Source organism: Sinocyclocheilus grahami, unplaced genomic scaffold, assembly GCF_001515645.1.
Source record: "Sinocyclocheilus grahami isolate Dianchi unplaced genomic scaffold, SAMN03320097.WGS_v1.1 scaffold78.1, whole genome shotgun sequence".
NCBI classification, from domain to species: Eukaryota; Metazoa; Chordata; class Actinopteri; order Cypriniformes; family Cyprinidae; genus Sinocyclocheilus; species Sinocyclocheilus grahami.
In genome coordinates this window covers 312826-337583 of record NW_015505257.1, presented here as the reverse complement: position 1 = coordinate 337583, position 24758 = coordinate 312826, and the positions used below count along the sequence as shown (strand labels likewise).

The following is a 24758-nucleotide window of genomic DNA, read 5'->3' as shown; positions in this document are numbered from 1 at the left end:
CAGTTCAGTACCGCTTTAGAGTGGGCGGGATTATTCACTTATAGTTTATAGTTGCGCCGCCTCTACTGCCGCGCGACTCCTGAAAAACCTTTTCATTCCGCGTCGCCCCATCAAGCTCTCGCTGGATCCGCTCCTCTGCTATCAACGAGAGGACCGTCTGTACTTCCTCAACAGACAACGAAACAGCCACATTTTGGTTGTTAAAAAAGGTGTGCTCGTTCAAAACAGTTGCATTCGATCCTTCGCTGGCTGTGCTGATTTAAATCTAGTGGTTCTGTTGTGTTTGTGGCGCAAGTTCAGTGACGCAGGTAGTGACAATTCTCTGCGGCCAATCCGTGATCAGCAGAGTTTACACATCACGTTTTGGTAACGATACGGTTCACTTGGAACCTCAACCGAGGTGGTACTAAAAAAAGTACCAGGTACTGTACCCAGTGGAAAACCCCCCAAAAGTTAACCGTACCGTGCCGTACCATGCAGTGGAAAAGCGCCAATAGTTAGCTAACGATGCTTTTTGGAAACGCATCCCAGGTCTGGCGGCGTGTGATGAGGCACACCTGAATTGAATGAAGCTTCATCACTTAATGTTAAATGCCGAGCGCGCCTCTCCTTGAGACTGGTCTCTTCCCCTGTGTATGCACGCTGGTGTCCTCGTGGGTCCAGGAAAGGAGCGTGGAGGGACTCCCGCTTTGCCAGAAACGTGAGCTGCCGGACCTGTGGTCTGGAATGGAGACGCACCTGTGATGTTGTCGACGGGCTAGGATGCCAGGCCAATAATCCCCTCAAGCACCATGAGCCAGGGAAGAAGAGCCCCTGTGAAGAAGCCGCCGCCCCTCACGCCCCGGACCACAGAGAGGAACAAGTGCGACCGCTGGACTCCGCCCCTTACCAGGACCACTCCTTTCCGAACACTGCCCTTCCTTCACGATTCCCCAGCACAATGAGGACACCAGATCCCCTAACTCCTTCCTTTTTGGACACTTTATTCCCCGTTTTAGACATTTTATATTTATTTTCTGTTAAATAAAAGCCTCTCCGAGGCCTGACGCCACACCCACTGTGTCTGTCGTTTGCTCCTCCCGCCACACTAGTAAGAGCTTGATTAGCGGATTCAGCAGTGTTTAATTAGGGTTGGAGCTGAACTCTGCAGGACAGTGGCCCTCCAGGACAGAGTTTGGAGACCCCTGGTTTAAAGTATGTTGTATGTTTCACTTTCAGTTTGTCTACAGTCTTTGGGTGGCAAACAGTCATAAATATCCTCCAACAGGCAGTTTTACAACCTAGTCAGGCTGGTCTGTGCACACACACCTGCTGCAGCTGCTGTCGGAGCTGATCTGTGGTCAGACCCAAAGATCTCATGCCGCGACTCCTGCAGGCGGCCTGGAGCTCGGCTACAGTCATTGTGGTCACACCCTCCTTGGCGATCATCTACAGAGACGCATGAAAATCAAGTTTATCCAACAGGTGAGATCATCTCCTTAACATATCGAACGCAGAAGACTTGATACATGTTTTTAATAAGTTGAACTTATTTTAACTTGACAGCCGTGCTTTTAGAATGCGTGTCATACACAAGATGCAAGAGCAATGGTCAAAGATGTTTGTCTAGAGCAGGGGTAGGCAAGTTCGGTCCTAGAGAGCCGCAGTCCTGCACTGGTCTGTGCACACACACCTGCTGCAGCTGCTGTCGGAGCTGATCTGTGGTCAGACCCAAAGATCTCATGCCGCGACTCCTGCAGGCGGCCTGGAGCTCGGCTACAGTCATTGTGGTCACACCCTCCTTGGCGATCATCTACAGAGACGCATGAAAATCAAGTTTATCCAACAGGTGAGATCATCTCCTTAACATATCGAACGCAGAAGACTTGATACATGTTTTTAATAAGTTGAACTTATTTTAACTTGACAGCCGTGCTTTTAGAATGCGTGTCATACACAAGATGCAAGAGCAATGGTCAAAGATGTTTGTCTAGAGCAGGGGTAGGCAAGTTCGGTCCTAGAGAGCCGCAGTCCTGCAGAGTTCAGCTCCAACCCTAATCAAACACACCTGAACAAGCCAATCGATGTCTTCAGGATTACTAAGGCTAGAAGGCAGGTGAATTTTTTTTTTTCAGAGTTGGAGCTGAACTGACTGAGGCTCCCTAGGACCGAATTTGCCTATCCCTGCTCTAGAGCATGTTTACATTAAAACAATTATAGTAAAGTAGCTTATGTGTTCTGTGTAGACAATTTTAAGATGTATGGTTTAGTCACCCAGAAACCTTGAGGTCACAGCACCATGTCAAGTCATTAATTCAGCTGTAAAACTATTTTAGAGGGTCAGTAGCAGTTGTCTGGCTTTGTCTCACCTCATCGTCAGCCTTGATGGTGCGCAGCTGCATCATCAGCTGGAAACGCAGCAGGTTATTAGTGCCGATGGGCTGCAGCTCCAGCAGTTTACACAAGGCCACTAGCTGCGGCCGCTCCAGATGCTCCAGCGTCAGCTCATCCTCAAAGAGCTTGGAGAACTTCACGATGTCTTTAGTGCTGGGCTGTTCACCGGTGTGCCTCACCTATAACGGTCAAGTTAGAAGCGTCAGTCACATCCAGAACAATTTATACTATACACGATATGAAAAAATGTATTCGATTATCGAACTCACCTGCTGCACGTAAGTCGAGAACCTCTGAGTCTCATCTCCAACAGCTGCTTTATTCCTCCTGGCCATCTCAGCAATGGTCTCCTGTAAGAACTTGGCCAGCTCCAGTTTAGCAGCGAGTCCCTTCTTCTGTTTTTCCTCCTGTGAGAGTAAAAGAAACTAATTCAGCTGTTTCACTAATCATTACTCAACAATTTTGAACAATGCAAATTATTACTCAGATTCATCACACTTGTTATGCCTGTGTTTCATAATTCGGGCTAAACAAAATAGGCTGAACTCATTATAAAAAATTTTAAAACGTAAGCTTATAATACCTTCTTGGACTCTGTCTCAAATGTGGAAGGCAACATTTCTGGAAAGAGTTTGAGGAATACGGGGAGCAGAAACTCCATGAAGGGAACGATGACAAAGACTATGAAGGGCAAAAGCCGGAACAAGTCGGCACATGTCCGCATCAGCTGTGGAGACAATAAATGAGAATGACAATCTTATTCGTCTGTAGTCAAACACAAAAGCAATATGGGTTAGTGAGAGTAGCACTTCTGGCCTAATCCAGCTGTACTTTCACTGAAGTGTTAAGCTTTTTGGTTATGCAATCCTATTTGAGTCACATTACATTATACATCCTTGACCAAGCACTGGTTTGTTCTAACAGGATAATCAAACAATTACCTTTTCATAAAACTCAAATCCTGTACACACATAATAACTTACGACACATTTTCCTCTGTCAAACTACTAATCTTCTTATATAAAGATGTTTTGAGACTACAAATAACAAAAGTAATGGTAATAATAAAATTACCATTATTTTGGACATGGCACCATGGTACTACTATAGTAATATATGCATGTAGTAAAATATTAGTACTACTATAGTAAATACTATGGTAATTTTCTACATGTACTATAGTAGTACAAATGGTCAAATGCAAATTGTGCGAGACAGAATTCTAATTAATTGTGAAAATGCATTATAATACTGACATATTTCTGAAATCTTTGAAAATGATGCTCCAATAATAGTTTTAATTGATGATGTCATTTCCAGCAATGACTGTTAGTTTTCCAAATGCAAGTTTTGACTGTTTAACATTTTTGTTCCCACTTAATTTTGTTAATAAGCATTTTTAAAAGCAGTGAGTGGATAGAATATTGAAGATTCCAGAATACTGGAATGTTATTCGAGAACGTATAACTTGCGCTCACATATCATGGAGATATGTGAAATATGACAAATTGGATGGATTGCTACTACGGGTATTTAAATGAACCTGGAGTACCGTGTGAATACATTATGAATATGATAATGATATTTCTCCATATCAAAGTAGCATTGAGTTAATATCTAATACAACCACTCTAGCATGGTAAACCCAAAGTAACATAAAGCTCCTCATCAAAAACATCTCCCAAGATTTCCAAACATACCCTCCTCCTCTCTCTCCTGGTGAGCTGCTGCCCGTGCAGTAACCTCCAGACCATCCTACCCGCGATTTTGGTGTCGATGCCTAGAAGGCGGAAGCCATGATAGTAATGCTTGAGCTCATCCAGGACTCTCTGTCCCAGGGACTTCCTTGGCACTGCTGGTGGTGCTGGCGGTGGTTGAGTGCCAGAGGCGGCAGGGACAGGCTCACCCTTGATGGGTTCAGAACCCGCAGCGGTGTCCTTCACCTCTTGAAGCCAAGCACAAGAACTGTGGAGGGGACGTGCAGCTACGCACCCAGGGCGGATGTAGCTGGATGTGTAACAGGGGTACAGCGGCCTGGGACACCTGGCTGTGACGGCAGCCCGGCTGAGGAACTCCGAATGGTAGCATATGCATGCGGTCGACGGGAGTGAAGCACAACCGTGTCTTTTAGAAAGCATGTAGGATCCCCTGGAAGAAAACCAGAACTTTGAGCTCCAATAAAGAGACTATTTACAACAATAGAGTGCAAAGTAAAATATCTAAGGGACGTTCCAGTTTCTGTGCTCTTGATTACAACAGAAAATTATTTCAACTCATCCCTCAGTTTGTAAAAACAAGCTAAATTGTTCACAGTAATGGCCGATTGAACCCCAAGATTTGATATATATATATATATATATATATATAATGTTAACATGAGATTAATGCGATAAAATCGCTTATTAGTCTGTCTTAATTCTAATCTTTCAATCCTTTCAATTCAATCATATAAAGCCTTTAAACCCAGTGACTTTATAATAACGTACAAAAGGATACACGAAAGGGATTATTTACATCAAGAATTACATTAAATTAAATCATCCTAGAAAAGTATTAACCATCACTAAAAGGACAATTTAGCCAACTTTACAGCTTAAATATATTTTAAATGCAAGAATGAATGTGCTTTAACAAGGTTTTTTAAAAACCTCCATGATGTATTGATATTTGGGGAACAGCAAAATATAATTATAAAATAATGTTAGTATTTTATTGAATAATAATATTTTAAAATAATAGTACACTTGGAATAGGATACAATTGTTCATGTTTGCGCCAGTAGCTTGGATGATGGCCTCACCTTGATCTCGTTACGGCAAGAAGCACCTGTGAGCTGAAAACTGCCATTTTGTGACTTAAAATCGTGTGTCCTGTAAAGCTTAAATATATTTTAAATGCAAGAATGAATGTGCTTTAACAAGGTTTTTTAAAAACCTCCATGATGTATTGATATTTGGGGAACAGCAAAATATAATTATAAAATAATGTTAGTATTTTATTGAATAATATTTTAAAATAATAGTACACTTGGAATAGGATACAATTGTTCATGTTTGCGCCAGTAGCTTGGATGATGGCCTCACCTTGATCTTGTTACGGCAAGAAGCACCTGTGAGCTGAAAACTGCCATTTTGTGACTTAAAATCGTGTGTCCTGTAAACAGAGAGAGGAAAAAAGGCAAAATGTGAATTACAGCTACAGTAATGGTGGTACTGACTGCGAATTCAGTACCTGTACGTGGTCAGGCTGGACGGGTTTGTGAGGAATCAATCTTCTCATTTTTGTGTAATATTTTATGAAACTTCGTTTTATATATTTGTTCATCTACTTCCTATTTATGAATGTTATTTTTCTGTAGTACTCTAGGTTTCCAAAATCGTGAACTTGCACATTTGATGTAAAAAACAAGACAAAACACGAACACTTTAATATCACAACAGGGGTTTTAAGTGTCCCGATATCAATAAATGTACACAGATTCACAAACAAAGGCAACTCCACAAATAAGTATAAGGCGTTTGTGAGCAAATGTGCAAAAATTAGAAAACTGCCATTTTGTGACTTAAAATCGTGTGTCCTGTAAAGAGAGAGAGGAAAAAAGGCAAAATGTGAATTACAGCTACAGTAATGGTGGTACTGACTGCGAATTCAGTACCTGTACGTGGTCAGGCTGGACGGGTTTGTGAGGAATCAATCTTCTCATTTTTGTGTAATATTTTATGAAACTTCGTTTTATATATTTGTTCATCTACTTCCTATTTATGAATGTTATTTTTCTGTAGTACTCTAGGTTTCCAAAATCGTGAACTTGCACATTTGATGTAAAAAACAAGACAAAACACGAACACTTTAATATCACAACAGGGGTTTTAAGTGTCCCGATATCAATAAATGTACAGATTCACAAACAAAGGCAACTCCACAAATAAGTATAAGGCGTTTGTGAGCAAATGTGCAAAAATTTATCAAGTTAGATTTGCTTAAGTATTTGTGAGGAATATGTCCTTTTATGGTTTGTGCAAACGTGCAATTTTTGTTGAACCTATTACTTAAGTACATGTATTGATGAATACTGCAACAATAATAATCTCCTACGTCACGCTCGTGCGGCAGTCTCGAGCGCTGCACACAAATACCGGCTCGCGCGTTTGTCTATATCTGCTGAAACAGCACACAAACACGGAGACCGGTCAAAATCACAGGCCATATTTAACGAGAATACAAGGAAAGTTTCATTTCACGCGAAAGTCTGACGCAAATTACAACGGCAAATTATACAAACGTTATAACGTATTACGACACCGCTAGTATTAAAGTAACGTTACCATTACTTTATGCGAACGTCAACATGAACTACAGTATCCACTTCCTTATTATAATTCATCGAGAGTTTTGACATGTTAAACGTCTAAACTGTAAGAAAAGTGGTGCGAGTTCGTCAAAACAATGAAGTTTAATGACAGGCGCTGAAGGCCACAGCAGAGGCCGCAGATACACGATCACCGCGCATTCAGTACCAGCTCAACTAATGCAGAAGCCTAGCTGATCTGTGGATAAAGTCGACACAACATCGATCAACTTTAGAAACAAGCGATCGGACAGTTCTTTTGTTTTAAATTCGTTAATGTACAACGAACAGCGAGCGGTGGCTCAACGGTTGAGAGACAACAGATGAAAGAGAAAGGCTCGAGATGGTCTGAAATAACTCAGAGATCAAGCGTTTAACAGCTCGAAACACGATTAAACGACTACCAACCTGTCGAAAAAGCTCCGTGTCGTGCGGCGTGATGGCGGTTGGGCTGTAACCATTGGATATGGTGTCAGATCGGATGACGGTGGAGAAAAATGTTCGGCTCGACAGCGCTCCTCCTGCAGCTGAGGGTCAGATTTCCTCGCAGGCGATGGCACGTTACGGGGGGAAAACGGACCTTTTGCGGGATGAGATACTCCATTCACGATGGTATGCCACTCCTTAAGTTTAAATCTAAATGGGCATATAAATTAATACATCCGTGCTGATGTACTATTGTGAACGGATTTTAAAACGGACTGTCAAGTTGCCTCTAGACAAACCGATCGTCCTACTGAGGAGGATCGTCCGATGAGAGGCGATGCGTGATTGACAGCAGCGTACACCAATGGGCGAGCTGTACGCACTAGTGACGCTGGCCAATCCGCTGGACGGGGCGGACTGTGGAACTTCCCATGACCTCATCCGACACCTGCTGATCTCAGTTCAGCTGTAGCTCAGTGTTGTCATGGCAACGGTCGAGTTTACAGTGCCGAGAACAGGGACGGAGTAGCAAGGCGTGTCATCCGCTGGACGGGGCGGACAGTGGAACTTCCCATGACCTCATCCGACACCTGCTGATCTCAGTTCAGCTGTAGCTCAGTGTTGTCATGGCAACGGTCAAGTTTACAGTGCCGAGAACAGGGACGGAGTAGCAAGGCGTGTCATATCAGAATCAGAATCAGAATGAGCTTTATTGCCAGGTATGTCTTGTTTAATAAATAAAGCGCATGTATATTAATGTGGGGTGTAAGGACTATTTTTTTGACAACCACAATATGTTTTATCTATTTATCATCTAGTTTTATCTAGCTTTATCCATATAACATATTGTTTTTTATTTGTAATTTTACTAACATTTTACTATATATGTATATACAGTGTCAGGGGTAATATTTTTCAATTAACTAGTAAAGTAACGCATTACTTTTTAATTTACAAGAGAATATCTGATTTACTTTTTCAAATAAGTAATGCAGTTTGCTTCTGACCTTCGATGATCCAGTTTAACCACTAATAAGCACACATTACTCTAAACAACTTTTTTTTTATTGCTGAAGTGTGTTGAAATGTCTTCTTCTGCATTCTACTGTACGGACGTAAATGTACTTTCCCTTCAGCCTGAGGCTTATTCGTTTCACTTTTGGTGTGAAAAGGCTTTTATATTTGCCAAAAATAGAACTTTTTTATTTTAAAATCAAACAAGCAAGCCCTGTCCAGATTTAAAAAGTAACGCAAAAGTAACGTAACGCATTACTTTCCATAAAAAGTAACTAAGTAACATAATTAGTTACTTTTTTATGGAGTAACGCAATATTGTAATGCATTACTTTTAAAAGTAACTTTCCCCAACACTGTGTATGTAAATATATATAAATATATATATATATTTACTTATTTATTTATTTATTTTCCGTGGTTGAAGTAGTATTTAGCTATTTTTGGAAAACAGGATAATGACATTATTTTGTTTTCATTATGTGTGTGTATCTGTGTGTGTGTATATATATATATATATATATATATATATATTACTCTCTGTAATACATTGATCACATCTTATGTTTTACTGACAAGCAATAATATTGTTGTAATTATAAGAAAAAGAAGAAAACTACTCGTCCCAACATGCCCCTCACATCATGCAGCACAGCCAATGGGGGGATTTTATTTTGGCGCTGAGACACAGGCCTTAAGCAGAAGGGCTTTTGTTACAGCTAGAGGGAGGGAGACGGCTATAATAAAATATATGGGAGCCAAATTTCCCTGGGTCTGCAGGAGCATCCCGCAAAAAAAAAAAAAAAACGGGGCCTCTCCCGATTCCACAGCCACACATCCTATCATGAGGATCGACATACGACTGATCTAGCCCCATTTCTTTTCCAAACAGCGGATTAGATCTATAAGAAACGTGGAGTCGTATGTCTTTGTGTTGATATATTTATGTTAACTGCAGCAGGAATCCAGTTTATTCGCTGTATTTGTTTAGAATGGAACACGCTGAAGGTACAGACGCTTTTATTCTACCGTTGTTTCGATGCTTCGTTTCATAATATCGCGCAGAATCCAAACAGGCGCTGCATGTATTTCTGTTTTTGATGACAATAAAGCAGTGGTTTTCATCACACCTCTTCCTGATGGAAATGTAATCTGGCCAATTTGATTTAAAGGGGCACACGGGCAGCCATGTTGGCATGTTCGCATTCAGTTCTTCAGTTTGTAAGGTTCTCCGCGTGATTCAATCTACCAAGAAACATACCATTTAGAAACAAACTGTCTCTTTGGAAAATGCCCTGGTGATAAACCTTAGAAGTGCGTGTGTTGGTGTTTTCCCCCCATGTACACACATTAGCACATCCGCTAACGCCGCCTTTCATATAACGTTAATGCAGCGACATTACACGGGTCCGCTTTACAAGGCTGTTGGGGAAACAGGATCTGTTTTTAACTCCACCAAATCGTAATTTTGTTTATTCGTGGCCCATATAGTATTTTCGTTAAGTTGTTTGTGTTTACACGTGACAGTATGATTATATCGGGTCTGTTTTGTTATCCAGAAAAGGCTAGCAGGCTAACATTAGCCAGCTGCTGGTCTTTGCAGGTTTGTTTCTTTGACATGAAACGATGTTTCAGTTTAGAAGCAGTCGTTTATTGTTCTGTGGCATTGAGTGATGTGGTTCATGTGCTAAATGAAGCTTTTTAAAAATTATTTACTTTGAAAGCTGAAGCTGCGATTATGGTAAGGGGCGTTACATTTCTGACGTGTGCTTGTGGTGTTCGGCCAATCACAATGCACTGGGTCAGCTGGCCAATCAGAGCAGACTGCGCTTGGCAAAGGAGGGGGCTTTGTTGAAAACGCGTGTTTGAGAGAGGCAGGGCATAGAGGACATACAATAATGTACTGTATTTGAAAAATAATGTTTTTTGAACATTAAAGCATGTCAACATATTCTGTTACACCAAATACACAAAATAATGATCTTTAAAATAGCATCATATGACCCCTTTAAAATAATAAACAGTATAATGTTATCGCAATAATACTAAATAGGGATGTAACAATTAACCGCGAGCCGATCGAAAATCGATTCAAATATGTGACGATTCAAATCGGTTGAGATGCTAAACAAATCGCGATACAATTGGAGTAGAATTATATGAATGTATCTCTGAGGGGAACTGACTATCTTTAGAAAAGTTTACGTGGTATTTTCTTTTCATCTTGCCTCTGAACAATGCATGTTAAAGTAGTGTTTATAAGCTTTTACAGCGGTAACCCAGGAAACGCTGTGTGCTGCTGTTCATAAGCGCCACCTGCTGTCAGAGAGTGAATCTGCGTCTCATTCAGCTCGTCTGCCGTTTCGTTCAGATATGTTTTATGTAGTATAGTTTTACAAAACTAAAGTCAGACCATTCTGTTTTTGCTTCAAATTTCGAAATGATACAGTCTAATTTAGATTAAAAACCACTCATGTTGCATGTATGCTGCATCTTTGTTTGGATCATGATTCAAATCCAGTGGTTGCATCTCATTTTAAATGGAAGAGCACAGGTTCAGATATGTTTTATGTAGTATAGTTTTACAAAACTAAAGTCAGACCATTCTGTTTTTGCTTCAAATTTCGAAATGATACAGTCTAATTTAGATTAAAAACCACTCATGTTGCATGTATGCTGCATTTTTGTTTGGATCATGATTCAAATCCAGTGGTTGCATCTCATTTTAAATGGAAGAGCACAGGCAAAGCCTTAGTTTGTTCATATTAAGAGATTTCTTTTATTTGTGTAACTTGTTTGATTTGGGGTTTGTTTTAAAATTTTTAGTTTTGTTATATTTCAATTTCACAAAGAAACGTGCAGCAATAGCATAATAAAATGACACTTTTTAATTTAGGCTACTGTATAATGTCTTCAATCTCATTTTGTAAAAAAAAAATCATAAGAAAATAGAATCGGAAAATCAAAATCGTGATTCGAATCGTGAGTTGAGTGAATCATTACATCCCTAATACTAAAATAACACTGTAATACGTCTAGTTTATATTTAAAGTGAGTCACACAAGCGTTTATGAATGTGTAAGTTATGCAAAGGTGTCAAATAGTGAAGAAACTTTTTTTGTTTTTCTTCACAGGCTGAAGCAGCACCTCAAATGGATTTCAAAACAGGGTCGCAAAAAGGTGCTTGACACTGCAAGATGAATTTTACATTTATTTAAATGTTTTTTTTAGAGGCATTTTTTTTTAGTCATGTTTTGAATGATTAATAAGCCCGTAAATTAATTTATGGATCAGTATCTTAATGCTACTGGAATCCTGTAGGTGCCAGTGAGATCTCAGACTCATGTAAGCCACTGAAGAAACGCAGCAGGGCATCTACTGATGTGGAGATGGCCAGCTCACTGTACAGAGACACTTCTGACTCTGACTCCAGAGGCCTCAATGATCCACAGGTCAGACTACACTCAGAAATACCGCCAGTGTACCAGCAGGTTTTTGTTGATTGACACCTCAGCGATACAGTCCTCATTGGGTTACACAATTGTTATGGCAGATTTGTTTATTTGAAATATCTCCGTTTTTGTAGCCAAATGACAAATAGACTCCGCTTGTAAAGCCACATTTTTGCATTCATTTGCATCCCTTGTAGACTGGATTCGGGAAGCGCTCGGACAGTCCAGCTACAGTAGATGCTGACGGATCTGATGCACAGTCCGTGGACTCCAGCCTGTCCCATCAAGGAGGAAGTTCCTCAAAAAAGGACGCTGTCTGCCATGTAAGCTCTGTAAATACTGTTTTATATAGTCTCGCGTAGCCAGACCTTCAGACTGACGGCAAAAGGTCTGGGAATCTTGGCCCACACAAGAGGCCATATGATTGACAGGTAAAACAACCAATCATGTTTTGTTTTGTGCCATGTTTAGGGGCGTGGAAATGTCCCCACAATAACAGACCGTTGTGTAAAACTCTTGGACGTATTTTAAAGAGTCCAAAGTTTAGTTGACCCCGACAAGCGCTCATCGTCACAGTTGTAAACACGACAGCTTTCTTCTTCCATGAGGGGATTTGGCAACACAACATGTTTGTTTCCAGGTGGAACGTTAAAGAACGTGACACACATGTCTCTCGGAAATTCTGTATAATTCAACCAATCCAGTGACGACTTCGAAACTCTTGAAGTGTTTCCAGTTATGTGTGCCATATGCATCAGACATTCAGCAAACGTTCCATGGGTGTGACATCTGAGACTAGTGTTTATATAGACTATATTACACTAAAGTAGCAGAGAGCTATTATGTGTGTTTTACAGGTGTAATAGCAATCTGTTGTTGAGGTTCTTCTCTACAATTTCTTAGGTCTGTGAAACATTCGGCGATTCTTTGGTGAGCTGTGAGGGAGACTGTAACAGGCTGTTTCATCCTGAGTGTATTGGACCTAACAGTGGAACTGAAGGAGAACTCCTGTGTCAGGAGTGTAAGACAGGTGAGCATTATTACATCCTATAGGTCCTAAATGGTTAGCCATTTGAATTAAATAAACCGAGTTAAAGAGGTGTTCCTCTCCAAAATGTTTTTTTTTTACTAGCAATACATGTGATTTGTAGTAACTTTTTAAAAGCTATAACCAGTTATATAGCCCACCAGTAACACTGAAATATATGGCCTATCCACCTTATTCTTAAACTTGGAAGTAAGCCTATGGGCGAGACTTCCGGTTCATTAGCCGCTGTAGGGAAATAACGAAGACGTTTTAACAACGTGCAAAAAACGGTAAAACTGTTCGCACTACAAACCAGTGTGTTCATAATTAAGATAATACATTAAAATAATATGGTAAGACACACCAATTTGCAATATCAAGCAGCAAAACGAGCTGATAGCTGGATGCGGATAAGACCGGAAGCCAGACCCATAAAATTTACAAATGGTCGCACCCATTCTTACGGGAAAAATAAAGTGGATAACTTCTGTGGAGAAAAGTTTCATAGCAATTCTACATTTTAGACCTAATGTGAAGAGGTTTAAAGAAATGGGTTATTTTGTGTTAAAATTGTCATGCATTTTATTTGTGCTAATAATTTGAACTTTAATAGTGTGTTGAAAATTGCATTTTTGAAGCATTTTTTTCCGTTTTAAGTTCCTGTTAAGTCTAATCTGTTTGTCGCCATCACTATCTCCAGGTTCCCACCATTGTTTCTCCTGCAAGGTCGCGGAGGGTGATATGAAGTGGTGCTCAGTGAATGGTTGTGGCCGGTATTACCACGAAACCTGTGCCCGCAAGTACACTGGCACCACTACTGATATTAGAGGCCTCCGCTGCCCTCAGCACAGCTGTGCCACATGCTGTCTCGACAGAGACCTTCACAAAGCTGGCAAAGGTAGATATATAGAAGATTCACTTATTCTTTGTATTTTACAGAAGCAATTTCAGAGCTTCCTTTTTCATTCCCCCCCCATTTAGGCCGCATGATGCGTTGTATCCGCTGTCCGGTGGCGTATCACACAGGAGATGGTTGTGTTGCGGCTGGCAGTGTGTCGATAACATCCCACATCATCATATGTAGCAACCACTCCAGTTCCAGGAAGAACGGACACTTTTCCTCACCTGTAAACGTAGGCTGGTGTTTCATCTGCGCTCGAGGTACGTTTGACCAGACAGTCTTCATACCTTGCGTTATAGCTAATGCCATAATTGCTGAGATGTTTAGATTTGTATGTTCAGTGTATCTCATACTTTAAGTGGCATTTATACAGGTTCTTGTCAAAATTGCAAGTTGTCACTAGTGCAGTTAGTGAATGTAACACTTTCTAACAAACTTCACGCCACATCAGTATTTTAATGTTCTCTGGTGTCGTCCTTTGCAATGTTCAGTGTTCCTTCTTTTTAAGAGTAGGAACCTTTAATGTGACTTCTGACCTTCTTTCTTGTCACCTAATCCTTTACTCTCAGATGTACTGTGTGTTCGTGATCCATCAGATCATGTTTGTTTCCTACTAATTAGTAACATTTTAATTGTCTGTGATTATTCTGGGGAAGGACTGAGATTGAATTAAAAATGTAATTTCATTTGAACTTTTAAAATGACAAAAATTGTCAGTAATTTAAGACATTCCAGTGAGCCATTAATGAACACTAAATCTGTTTGTTTGTTTGTAAGTAGTAAAATTATGAAAATCCCCATCTTATGCCAGAGTTATTGTTTTTAGTATTTTTATTCACAGATATAGAGATCGTGATAATTGAACATGATAATGTTCATAATTAACAATTCATAATTAACTGATTAATTAATGTAGATATATTGTTTAAGTAAAATTAGACATTAAATGTTTAATATTGGACCTTGCAATTCATCTGCAATACAACAGATAAATAATCAGACAAAATTAGATTTTGTTTAGATACATTTTTAATTAATTGCTAATATTGGTTGATACCATATATTGTGCTCTAAATTAATGTCAATAAGTGTGTTTATATGCAGAATCTTACAGCAGTTGTTTAATAAGCCTATAATATGCCAAGACCTAAACCAAATAATTTTCAGGTTTGCATTTATGAATGAGCACTGATTTTTGAAAGCGTTTTGTTGCACATGCAAACCCACTCAGTGTTTTGTTCAGAATGCAAACATTAATGAATATCATTGATTGCATCTTTAAGTTTTGGAATTATCAGACACCTTCCCACTTTTGTAGAAAAGCTCTTTAACCCTCTAATTTCTCCAGGAACTAATTGATAATGATAAACTGAATTTTGGTCATTTCTTTAACCATCTTTGTTGTCTGCAGTAATTTGGATAGTCTGTGTTGTCGTGGGAGCGGTTGCATATCACTTGATCTTTATTACTCAGATTTGTCCTTACAACCTTTTTCATTAAAGAAGTAAAATATTTGTTTCTCACCATCATGTTGTTCCAAACCCTTATGACTTCATTTCTTCCCTGAAACTCAAAGTGCAAAATTTGGAAGAAAGTTCTGATTCTGTCTTTATTTTTCCCCCATGCAGTTGCAATTTAAGAGGGCTGAAATTTTCAAGGTCAAATAAGGATGTAAAAGCACCATAAACATATCATAAAAATGATCCATATGACTCTGTGCCCAGTATTTTAAGGCTGGTGAACCCATATGATAGTTTTGTGTGCGAAACAGTAAAATGTAAGTCTTTATTCACTAGAAGAGAGGTTTGGAACAACATGAGGGTGAATAAATAACTAGATTTTTGAATGAACTATTCATTTAGCATTTGGCTACTATTAAAAGCAGAATATTTGCATATTTTACATTTTATCCTGCAAATCCCTAAAGCTCTCACTCCAACACTGCAGTAATCCTCTTAAGACTCGTTTTTTGTGTTCTCTTTTCAGGACTACTTATTTAATCACGTGTCTTTTTTTTGAACTTTTAAAATGACAAAAAATGTCAGTAATTTAAGACATTCCAGTGAGCCATTAATGAACACTAAATCTGTTTGTTTGTTTGTAAGTAGTAAAATTATGAAAATCCCCATCTTATGCCAGAGTTATTGTTTTTAGTATTTTTATTCACCGATATAGAGATCGTGATAATTGAACATGATAATGTTCATAATTAACCATTCATAATTAACTGATTAATTAATGTAGATATATTGTTTAAGTAAAATTAGACATTAAATGTTTAATATTGGACCTTGCAATTCATCTGCAATACAACAGATAAATAATCAGACAAAATTAGATTTTGTTTAGATACATTTTTAATTAATTGCTAATATTGGTTGATACCATATATTGTGCTCTAAATTAATGTCAATAAGTGTGTTTATATGCAGAATCTTACAGCAGTTGTTTAATAAGCCTATAATATGCCAAGACCTAAACCAAATAATTTTCAGGTTTGCATTTATGAATGAGCACTGATTTTTGAAAGCGTTTTGTTGCACATGCAAACCCACTCAGTGTTTTGTTCAGAATGCAAACATTAATGAATATCATTGATTGCATCTTTAAGTTTTGGAATTATCAGACACCTTCCCACTTTTGTAGAAAAGCTCTTTAACCCTCTAATTTCTCCAGGAACTAATTGATAATGATAAACTGAATTTTGGTCATTTCTTTAACCATCTTTGTTGTCTGCAGTAATTTGGATAGTCTGTGTTGTCGTGGGAGCGGTTGCATATCACTTGATCTTTATTACTCAGATTTGTCCTTACAACCTTTTTCATTAAAGAAGTAAAATATTTGTTTCTCACCATCATGTTGTTCCAAACCCTTATGACTTCATTTCTTCCCTGAAACTCAAAGTGCAAAATTTGGAAGAAAGTTCTGATTCTGTCTTTATTTTTCCCCCATGCAGTTGCAATTTAAGAGGGCTGAAATTTTCAAGGTCAAATAAGGATGTAAAAGCACCATAAACATATCATAAAAATGATCCATATGACTCTGTGCCCAGTATTTTAAGGCTGGTGAACCCATATGATAGTTTTGTGTGCGAAACAGTAAAATGTAAGTCTTTATTCACTAAAAGAGAGGTTTGGAACAACATGAGGGTGAATAAATAACTAGATTTTTGAATGAACTATTCATTTAGCATTTGGCTACTATTAAAAGCAGAAAACAGAAAATCAAATGACACAACAATTGTTGCATATTTTACATTTTATCCTGCAAATCCCTAAAGCTCTCACTCCAACACTGCAGTAATCCTCTTAAGACTCGTTTTTTGTGTTCTCTTTTCAGGACTACTTATTTAATCACGTGTCTTTTTTGTGTTTTCTGGAATCATGGGTAGTTTCATTACTCATGACTTTTCCTGTTTGTCTCGTGTAGGGCTTTTAGTGCACGACCATACTGACACCATATTAAGTTCATATACCTTTAAGTCGCACTACCTTCTGACTGAGTCAAATCGTGCTGAGTTGATGAAATTACCTATGATTCCTTCTTCTTCGTCAGCTACCAAAAAGAATATTGGGAAAGGTAAAATCATGTTTTCTTGGTTTATGTCGTTTGCCATCTGTATACTTTCACAGCTGTCTTATTGCTCATTTTTATTTATTTGTTTATTTTTGGGAGCATTTTATTGCTCGTAATTTAACACCCTCACACTGCTTCTAATGCACATAGTGGGCTTAAAATAACACGCAGCAACAAATAACCTACATTTTTAGTTCTTTAGTTTAAAATTAGATAGCAGCATTGTAAATTAGTTTGGGATATTGTGTAGAGAAATGAAATAGAAGTTGGCATAATACTCAAATCTTTGTTTGCCTATAACTGATTCCGAGGATTTTAATAACTAGGTTATATGTCACGTAACTTGTTATTCTGAGTCCGTAACATGCTTTGGCTTAGCGTTAATTGCTTGGATTGTTTCTAAATGACTTTGTCCAGTTTCTCTGTTTGCTTGAGCACAATTATACCCTACCACCCTCCAAACATAAACATATTTTGGATGGCAGTTTTAATAGAGCCAACAGCAGGGTCCCGGAAGTAAAAATCCCATTCATTTTGTCCATAGAGAATTTATTTTTAAAAGTAGCTTGTACATCTTGTACAGCTCTAATGTATGGAAGCCCTTTTCTGTCATGGAATATAAACTAATAAAGGTAATTGTGACTTCTCACAATTCTGACTGTTTTTCTTGCATTTTTGAGAAAAAAGTCAGTATTGCAAGATATAAACACAGAATTTGGACTCTTAGTTTCTCGCAATTGTGTTTTTATTATTATTATTGTTATTTCCACCATTTAATAAAAATTAAAAAGGTAATTGCAACCTTTTTATCTCAAAATTTAGATTTTTTTTCCCTTGCAGTTGCAAGTTTATATTTCACAGTTTGGACTTTTCTAAGAGTTGCGAGTTTATATCTTGCAGTTTTGAGTTAACATCTCACAATTCTGAATTTTTTCCAACCTTTTTTTAAATTGTGAAAAAAAGTCAGAATTGTAAGAAGTTAAAATTACCTTTTTTTCTGTAGAAAAACGGGCTTCGATACAGATGATTAGTATTGATGTATGTTTGTTGAAGTTTCAGATTTCATTTGAACCTCCAAAAAATATATAGTTTTGTACTTTCAATTAGTGAAGTTTTATATTGTACTTTTTAAAATATTTTATTTACGTAATTTTTAAGATTCTTGGGGTGAGTAGTTCATTCCCTCATAGATTAAATGCCAAATAAATTTTTTTGCTTTAAAGATTGTAATGTGATTCATTTCCCAAACATAAACATATTTTGGATGGCAGTTTTAATAGAGCCAACAGCAGGGTCCCGGAAGTAAAAATCCCATTCATTTTGTCCATAGAGAATTTTTAATTTTTAAAAGTAGCTTGTACATCTTGTACAGCTCTAATGTATGGAAGCCCTTTTCTGTCATGGAATATAAACTAATAAAGGTAATTGTGACTTCTCACAATTCTGACTGTTTTTCTTGCATTTTTGAGAAAAAAGTCAGTATTGCAAGATATAAACACAGAATTTGGACTCTTAGTTTCTCGCAATTGTGTTTTTATTATTATTATTGTTATTTCCACCATTTAATAAAAATTAAAAAGGTAATTGCAACCTTATATTTCACAGTTTGGACTTTTCTAAGAGTTGCGAGTTTATATCTTGCAGTTTTGAGTTAACATCTCACAATTCTGAATTTTTTCCAACCTTTTTTTAAATTGTGAAAAAAGTCAGAATTGTAAGAAGTTAAAATTACCTTTTTTTCTGTAGAAAAACGGGCTTCGATACAGATGATTAGCATTGATGTATGTTTGTTGAAGTTTCAGATTTCATTTGAACCTCCAAAAAATATATAGTTTTGTACTTTCAGTTAGTGAAGTTTTATATTGTACTTTTTAAAATATTTTATTTACATAATTTTTAAGATTCTTGGGGTGAGTAGTTCATTCCCTCATAGATTAAATGCCAAATCAATTTTTTTGCTTTAAAGATTGTAATGTGATTCATTTCAGAGCTGGTTGGATTGGTTCAGGACTAGAACTCTTTATTTAAGATTTTTTTTAATCACTCTGGAGAAAATGAATCGGAAAATGCTTTCGGAACCAAAGTGGCTGGAAAAGTGGGCACTCACTGCTGTGCTCCATCTTTTATTGTCCATCAGGGCTTATTTGCCATATTTTTCTTGTCAGTCAAACCAAGTGTTTTAAGTGACGCCATCCAAAATACTTGCTCCGTGTCTGCTAGTGTACTGCAGGTGATGTTAATGCGGACAATCAGTCCGTGTGCATCACTGCATGTTTCCCATAATGCCCCCCTCTGATCATTGACTATTGGTTGCTTATTAAATCACCCGGCACAAAAAAGCACATTAACATAATGCTGAAAGGTGTTAGTCATCAAACCATGTCTGAGCATGTCAAACTGAACTTCAAATAGGCATTTAGAATCTAGAGGCATATGTTGAAGCATTTCAGAGACGTATATCGATCTCAGAGGACACATAACTGTCTGATTCTGACATGCTCATGGATGAGGTTTGTGGAATACCACCTTATTGGGAATGGACAAGCATGTGGTGATACTGTGGGCCTGTGTATTCGATTGTGTGTTTATGTGTGTGTGTGTGCTTGTCAAAAAGGAGGAAGACTGTTGTGTTGCGAGGCCTGTCCTGCCTCGTTCCACCCCGAGTGCTTGAACATGGAGATGCCAGAGGGGACGTGGCAGTGTGGGGAATGCAGAGGGAGACATGCCACACCTATTAGTGTTTTTTGTGCCAAAAAAAAAAATCTGCTTGAATTTGATAATCTGGGACATATGTTTTAGGCCTAAAAAAAAGCCTGTATTCACCATACTTTATGCATGCCTAACACAATAATCACCCATTTTTAAAAAGCATTATGAAAAAAATGACAAGTATAGAAATCTCAATAAGGTAATGTATTTCAATATCAGGAAAAATTATTTCTTCCTGTACACAGGATGAACGATCTACTGTGTTAATTCATTTTAATTAATTTAAAACTATTAAAATTGTTTAACATTGTATTAACATTTTAAAGAATCAACTAAAATTTAAGCAACCGCAAGCAACAATTTTATTAATGGATTATTCAGTCAGTTATTCAAGTTCTCCATTCTATTCAAATTGGGGCTACTCGGGGAACAAACACTCTGTGAGTGTGTAGGGTGTGTCTGTGTACAGAACATTGTCAGCTGGCCTGGGCGCAGCTCCCCCTCCTGCTCAGTGATTTGAACCATTGTATACTAAACTAACTGGGAATTTGGGAAATGAAATTAACCGTTTACTTCATCCTGATACCTTTGCTTGCTACTGGAAAATGTTTCCCAGATTCCATCTCTGTAGAATCTCTCTAGCTAGCTGGTTTAGCTCGCTGCTAGCTACTGTGAACTTATTCCTCCATTTGAAGACTGTCCCAGATTACCCAAAGCATGCTGTCCCACATTCTCAATCATATTTGATAACGTGGGACAACAAAAAAAATGTTTGAAAGAAAAAAAACTAAAACACATTTTAAAGATATAAATATAATGCATTAAAACTAGAGCACCCTCCGTAATGTCAGAAGCACCCTCAGTGATTATTTCTGGTTGGTATACACTTTGATTGTATAGCCTACAAAAACAACAACATACAAATGCACTAGAAAAAATAATTTAATAAATGCATATTTACAATTTAAGCACTTAACTAAAATAAGTAATAAATAATCAAATAAATAACTAGAGAAGGCTGACTATAACCAGTTTGCTTCCATTTAGTAAGAAAAGCCTTGGCTACTCTTCACCTGAATTAGAAAAAAAAGCTCTTCTGGTGTTCAGTGATGCGAGGACAACGTTTGAGCGTGTACACGCAATATCGGAGCGAGAGCAGAGCCAATTCATAAAATAAAATAAAAAAACAATGTATAGTTAAAAGCACACATCCAGTTTTGTATGAGTGAAGGAAATCCGCTTGCAGATTCTTGCGGTGAGATTCTTGCTCACGCATTACATGGATCGCGTAACATTATGCGCTCTTGACATTTGTCATTAAGATCACGCTATAGAAACCGCTTAAAATTAAGTATAAATAAGAGCAGAAAGCGGCCCTAGGCCACTGGATCCGCCATTGCCAGATGCAGTTAGAAATTTACTAAAAACAAACCTATCGCAAGTTATCTGCTAAGGGGGGGGGGCACCTGGGGTGGCCAGCCAGATTTCGGGGGGGGCGGTGCCACCACGTAGACATGCCCCTGGTCACAAGGCGATCACGTGAGGCGCTCCCTCTGGCATGATAATCTTAATAATATCTTGTAGTGTGTTATGCGCCATGATGTTCAAATCTTGAAGTGTGTGCATGTTCAAGATTTGAGAGAAGATAATCTGCAAAGATTCTCCTTATGTTTGTGCTGCAACCAGATTTCATAATCGGTTAGGATTTTAAAACTCCTGTAGTGTGAGCCCAGCTTTAGTGTCCTAAGATACTTTTAACTAAACTAAGGCATGTTCATGCCAAGTCTGAAGTGACTAAATGGCACTAAAATGTAACAAATTCAGAACAAAAGTTTTTTTTTTTCACCAAAATGAGTTTATAATAAAAATATATAAAACATATAATTTTTAATAAATAATAATACAAGTAATAATACTAAAAATATACCATCTAAAAATGTTACAAATTATTGTAGTATGATATTTCTGACTTTTTTTAATCTTCTGATGCATGTTTTGTTTTTAAAAATTCAGATTCCATATAATTATTGCCAAATTTACGCTGCAAAGGTGGCACAGAAGAGCTTCTGAACTGGCAAACAATTAGGTGTCTGTCTATAGACTGTTTACTGCTGTTTAGAGGTGCAATAAATGCATTTACACAGCAACTCTGTACCTTTATACCAGGGGTGTCCAAACTCGGTCCTGAATGGCCAGTGTCCTGCAGAGTTTAGCTCCAACTTGCCTCAACACACCTGCCTGGAAGTTTCTAGCATGCCTAGTAAGACCTTAATTAGCTGGTTCAGGTGTGTTTCATTGGAGTTGGAGCTAAACTCTGCAGGACAACGGCCCTCCAGGACTGAGTTAGGAGGCCCCCTGCTTTATACCTTTAAATTTACAATGCAATTACCAGGTGGCAGAGAAGCACTTCTGAAGTGGCATTTAGTTGTCTTTACACAGACAATTTAATGCTACTCATAGGTGACATAAATGCATTTGCACAGAAATTAAAGCTGTGTAATTTGATACTAGGATCTGAGGTGGGTCTGAGCAGGCATTATTTCGTCTGGCTTTTATGCAGCATCGCCTCTTAACACAATTTTGAACAGGCACAGAGCAGCCTTAGCTGTGTAAAGAGGCCTTACACTAGGGGCTAAGGTGGTCAGAGCAGGCATTGCTTAATCCAGCTTTTATGTTTCGTCATGTATTTACACATATTTTTGAGCTGGCACAGAGCAGCCTTAACTCAGCTGTGTAAAAAGATGTCTTTACACAACCGCGTTAAGGCTGCTCTGTGCCTGCTCAAAATTCAGTGCAAAATGCAATGCTGCATAAAAGCCAGACTGAATTTTGCCTGCTCAGACCCTAGCATCAAAGCATACAGTTGTAATCACTATGTAAATGCATATATGCCACCTCTGAGCAGATTTAAAGCGTATGTTTAAAGACACCTAAATGCCACTTCAGAAGCACATCAGTATTTTTGGTTTGTTTTCCTAGGTGACGATGACTTTATTTTACCTGTGTAACCAGTAAATAAGTGATAAACTTAATGTTGATGTTGAACCATGTGTAGGTGGTGGCCAGCTGAGATATGCAACCCTCGCCTGGTTCCCTCCAACATCCAGAGCCTGAAGCATGACATTGGTGACTTTCCAGTCTTTTTCTTTGGCTCCCATGACTATTACTGGATAAACCAGGGAAGAGTTTTCCCATATGTTGAGAGTGATAAGAACTTTGCAGAGGGACAAGTTGGCATCAATAAGACGTTTAAAAAAGGTAAGATAATTATTAGTATGTTTAATGGAATGATCATGTCCCCAATAATGGTCAAGCTGAATTGACCCCTAAATGTATTTTTGTGTGTAAAGCACTTGAGGAGGCAGCAAAAAGGTTCCAGGAGCTAAAAGCACAGCGAGAAACTAAGGAGGCCCTCGAACAGGAGCGCAACTCTCGCAGACCCCCACCATACAAACTTATCAAGGTACAGGATATAGCTCAAATATTTTATTTCTCTGCTGTCGTGTGGTACCATAATACGGCCCATTCTTACATTTCATGTTAATCTCTCTACAATGCAACTTTACAAAGAAAACTCAAATCATATTGAAACAAACTAAAGCTCTGTATTTTTGTCCATGTTTTTCACCTCAGTCCAATAAGCCAGTTGGGAAGGTGCAGGTGCACGTCGCTGACCTCTCAGAGATCCCACGCTGCAGCTGCAGACCAACAGATGAGCGTCCGTGCAGCCAGGACTCTCAGTGCCTGAACCGCATGCTGCAGTATGAATGCCACCCGCAGGTCTGTCCGGCAGGTGACTGCTGCCACAACCAGTGCTTTTCCAAACGCCTCTACCCCGACACTGAGGTCATTAAGACCACCGGCCGAGGATGGGGCCTAAAGACCAAGCAGGACCTCAGAAAGGTGAGAGGTTGACGTCTGAGCATGAAGTCTAATTGCACTAATGGACTGGAGCTTTAATTGTGAAAAGTTCAGAAAGACTGGGAAATTAATAAAATCTAAATTTCTGTGGTGACTATAAATATTTGTAGTTTTGCTCAGGGTTACTATCATTAAACTATTGAAAACATTTTTCATAACTGAAATAAAGTTGAAAAAATTTACTATTTGATATTAGATCAATTAAAATATTAGCTAAAGTTACTAACTGTAAAGATAATAATAAAAAAAAAATGACAAAAGCATGTAACATTTTTTTTAATGCCTAATTTTCAGCACTAAAAAGCCTTCACACGGACCAAATCTGAAATATTATACTTTATTATTAATAGTAATAATAATGTTGTTGTGGAGCTACTTTATTTTTAAAGTTTATCATTTAAATAAATCTTTATTATTATTATTAATTGTATGTAGGTTGGTTTTTTTTTTCATGTATTCTGACTTTTTTGGAATGTCAAAAATAATCAACGTTTTGGTGAAAAACTTTTGAAGTTCAGACCTTCATATTGCATAAAATGTTTCATTTTACTGATCTTGGGACATTGTTTGGTTGTGTTTAGGGTGATTTTGTCATGGAGTATGTTGGCGAACTGATCGACTCCGAAGAGTGCAAGCAGCGAATAAGACATGCCAATGAGAACGATGTGACCAACTTTTACATGCTGACCCTCACAAAGGTACCACTATTGCATGTTTACTTTGTGTATGTCACATTATAACGTCATCTCGGCTGTATTAAAGTCGCTCCTTCTCTGCTTCTCAGGACCGTGTGATTGATGCTGGACCCAAAGGGAACTTGTCACGCTTTATGAACCACAGCTGCAGTCCTAACTGTGAGACTCAGAAGTGGACAGTGAATGGAGATGTGCGGATAGGGCTCTTTACCTTGTGTGATATCGCTGCAGGTAAGAACAATTTGTATTTTCTTTGAAAAAAGGACAGCGTTTGTTTAGAAGCTAATTGAGATTATCATGGGTTTTTTTTTTTTCA

The 24758-nt window shown here is 38.2% G+C and overlaps 3 protein-coding genes across 4 annotated transcripts in view; 2 read left to right on the top strand and 1 right to left on the bottom strand.

The window, feature by feature from the left end:
- LOC107586128 (LETM1 domain-containing protein LETM2, mitochondrial-like) overlaps positions 1 to 7562 on the bottom strand; it is a 15660-nt gene extending 8098 nt beyond the window's left edge. Inside the window, exons 1-7 of one of the 2 annotated variants that reach the window (XM_016273367.1) lie at positions 7130 to 7562; positions 5457 to 5526; positions 4074 to 4521; positions 2957 to 3100; positions 2643 to 2780; positions 2349 to 2552; positions 1673 to 1792 (exon numbers count right to left, since the gene is read on the bottom strand). In XM_016273367.1, coding sequence (XP_016128853.1) covers positions 1673 to 1792; positions 2349 to 2552; positions 2643 to 2780; positions 2957 to 3100; positions 4074 to 4521; positions 5457 to 5503 — 1101 coding nt within the window. In that variant the 5' untranslated portion in view covers positions 5504 to 5526; positions 7130 to 7562. Of the gene's footprint in view, positions 1 to 1672; positions 1793 to 2348; positions 2553 to 2642; positions 2781 to 2956; positions 3101 to 4073; positions 4522 to 5173; positions 5250 to 5456; positions 5527 to 7129 lie in introns of those variants that run through there. The other variant, XM_016273368.1, reaches the window with a different exon arrangement.
- On the top strand, positions 7512 to 22834 carry LOC107586176 (histone-lysine N-methyltransferase NSD3-like). Its single transcript, XM_016273446.1, has 10 exons — positions 7512 to 7607; positions 11296 to 11341; positions 11483 to 11613; positions 11811 to 11936; positions 12517 to 12643; positions 13341 to 13538; positions 13622 to 13801; positions 17097 to 17120; positions 19732 to 19827; positions 22806 to 22834. The coding sequence occupies exons 1-10, from the start codon at positions 7512 to 7514 to the stop codon at positions 22832 to 22834; spliced, it is 1053 nt and encodes a 350-aa protein (XP_016128932.1).
- A 39-nt stretch (positions 22835 to 22873) lies between these two features.
- LOC107586175 (histone-lysine N-methyltransferase NSD3-like) overlaps positions 22874 to 24758 on the top strand; it is a 12151-nt gene continuing 10266 nt past the window's right edge. Inside the window, exons 1-5 of the mRNA XM_016273445.1 lie at positions 22874 to 23084; positions 23177 to 23289; positions 23460 to 23729; positions 24329 to 24445; positions 24532 to 24673. Of these exons, the coding sequence (XP_016128931.1) occupies positions 22874 to 23084; positions 23177 to 23289; positions 23460 to 23729; positions 24329 to 24445; positions 24532 to 24673 (853 nt within the window). The remainder of the gene's footprint in view (positions 23085 to 23176; positions 23290 to 23459; positions 23730 to 24328; positions 24446 to 24531; positions 24674 to 24758) is intronic.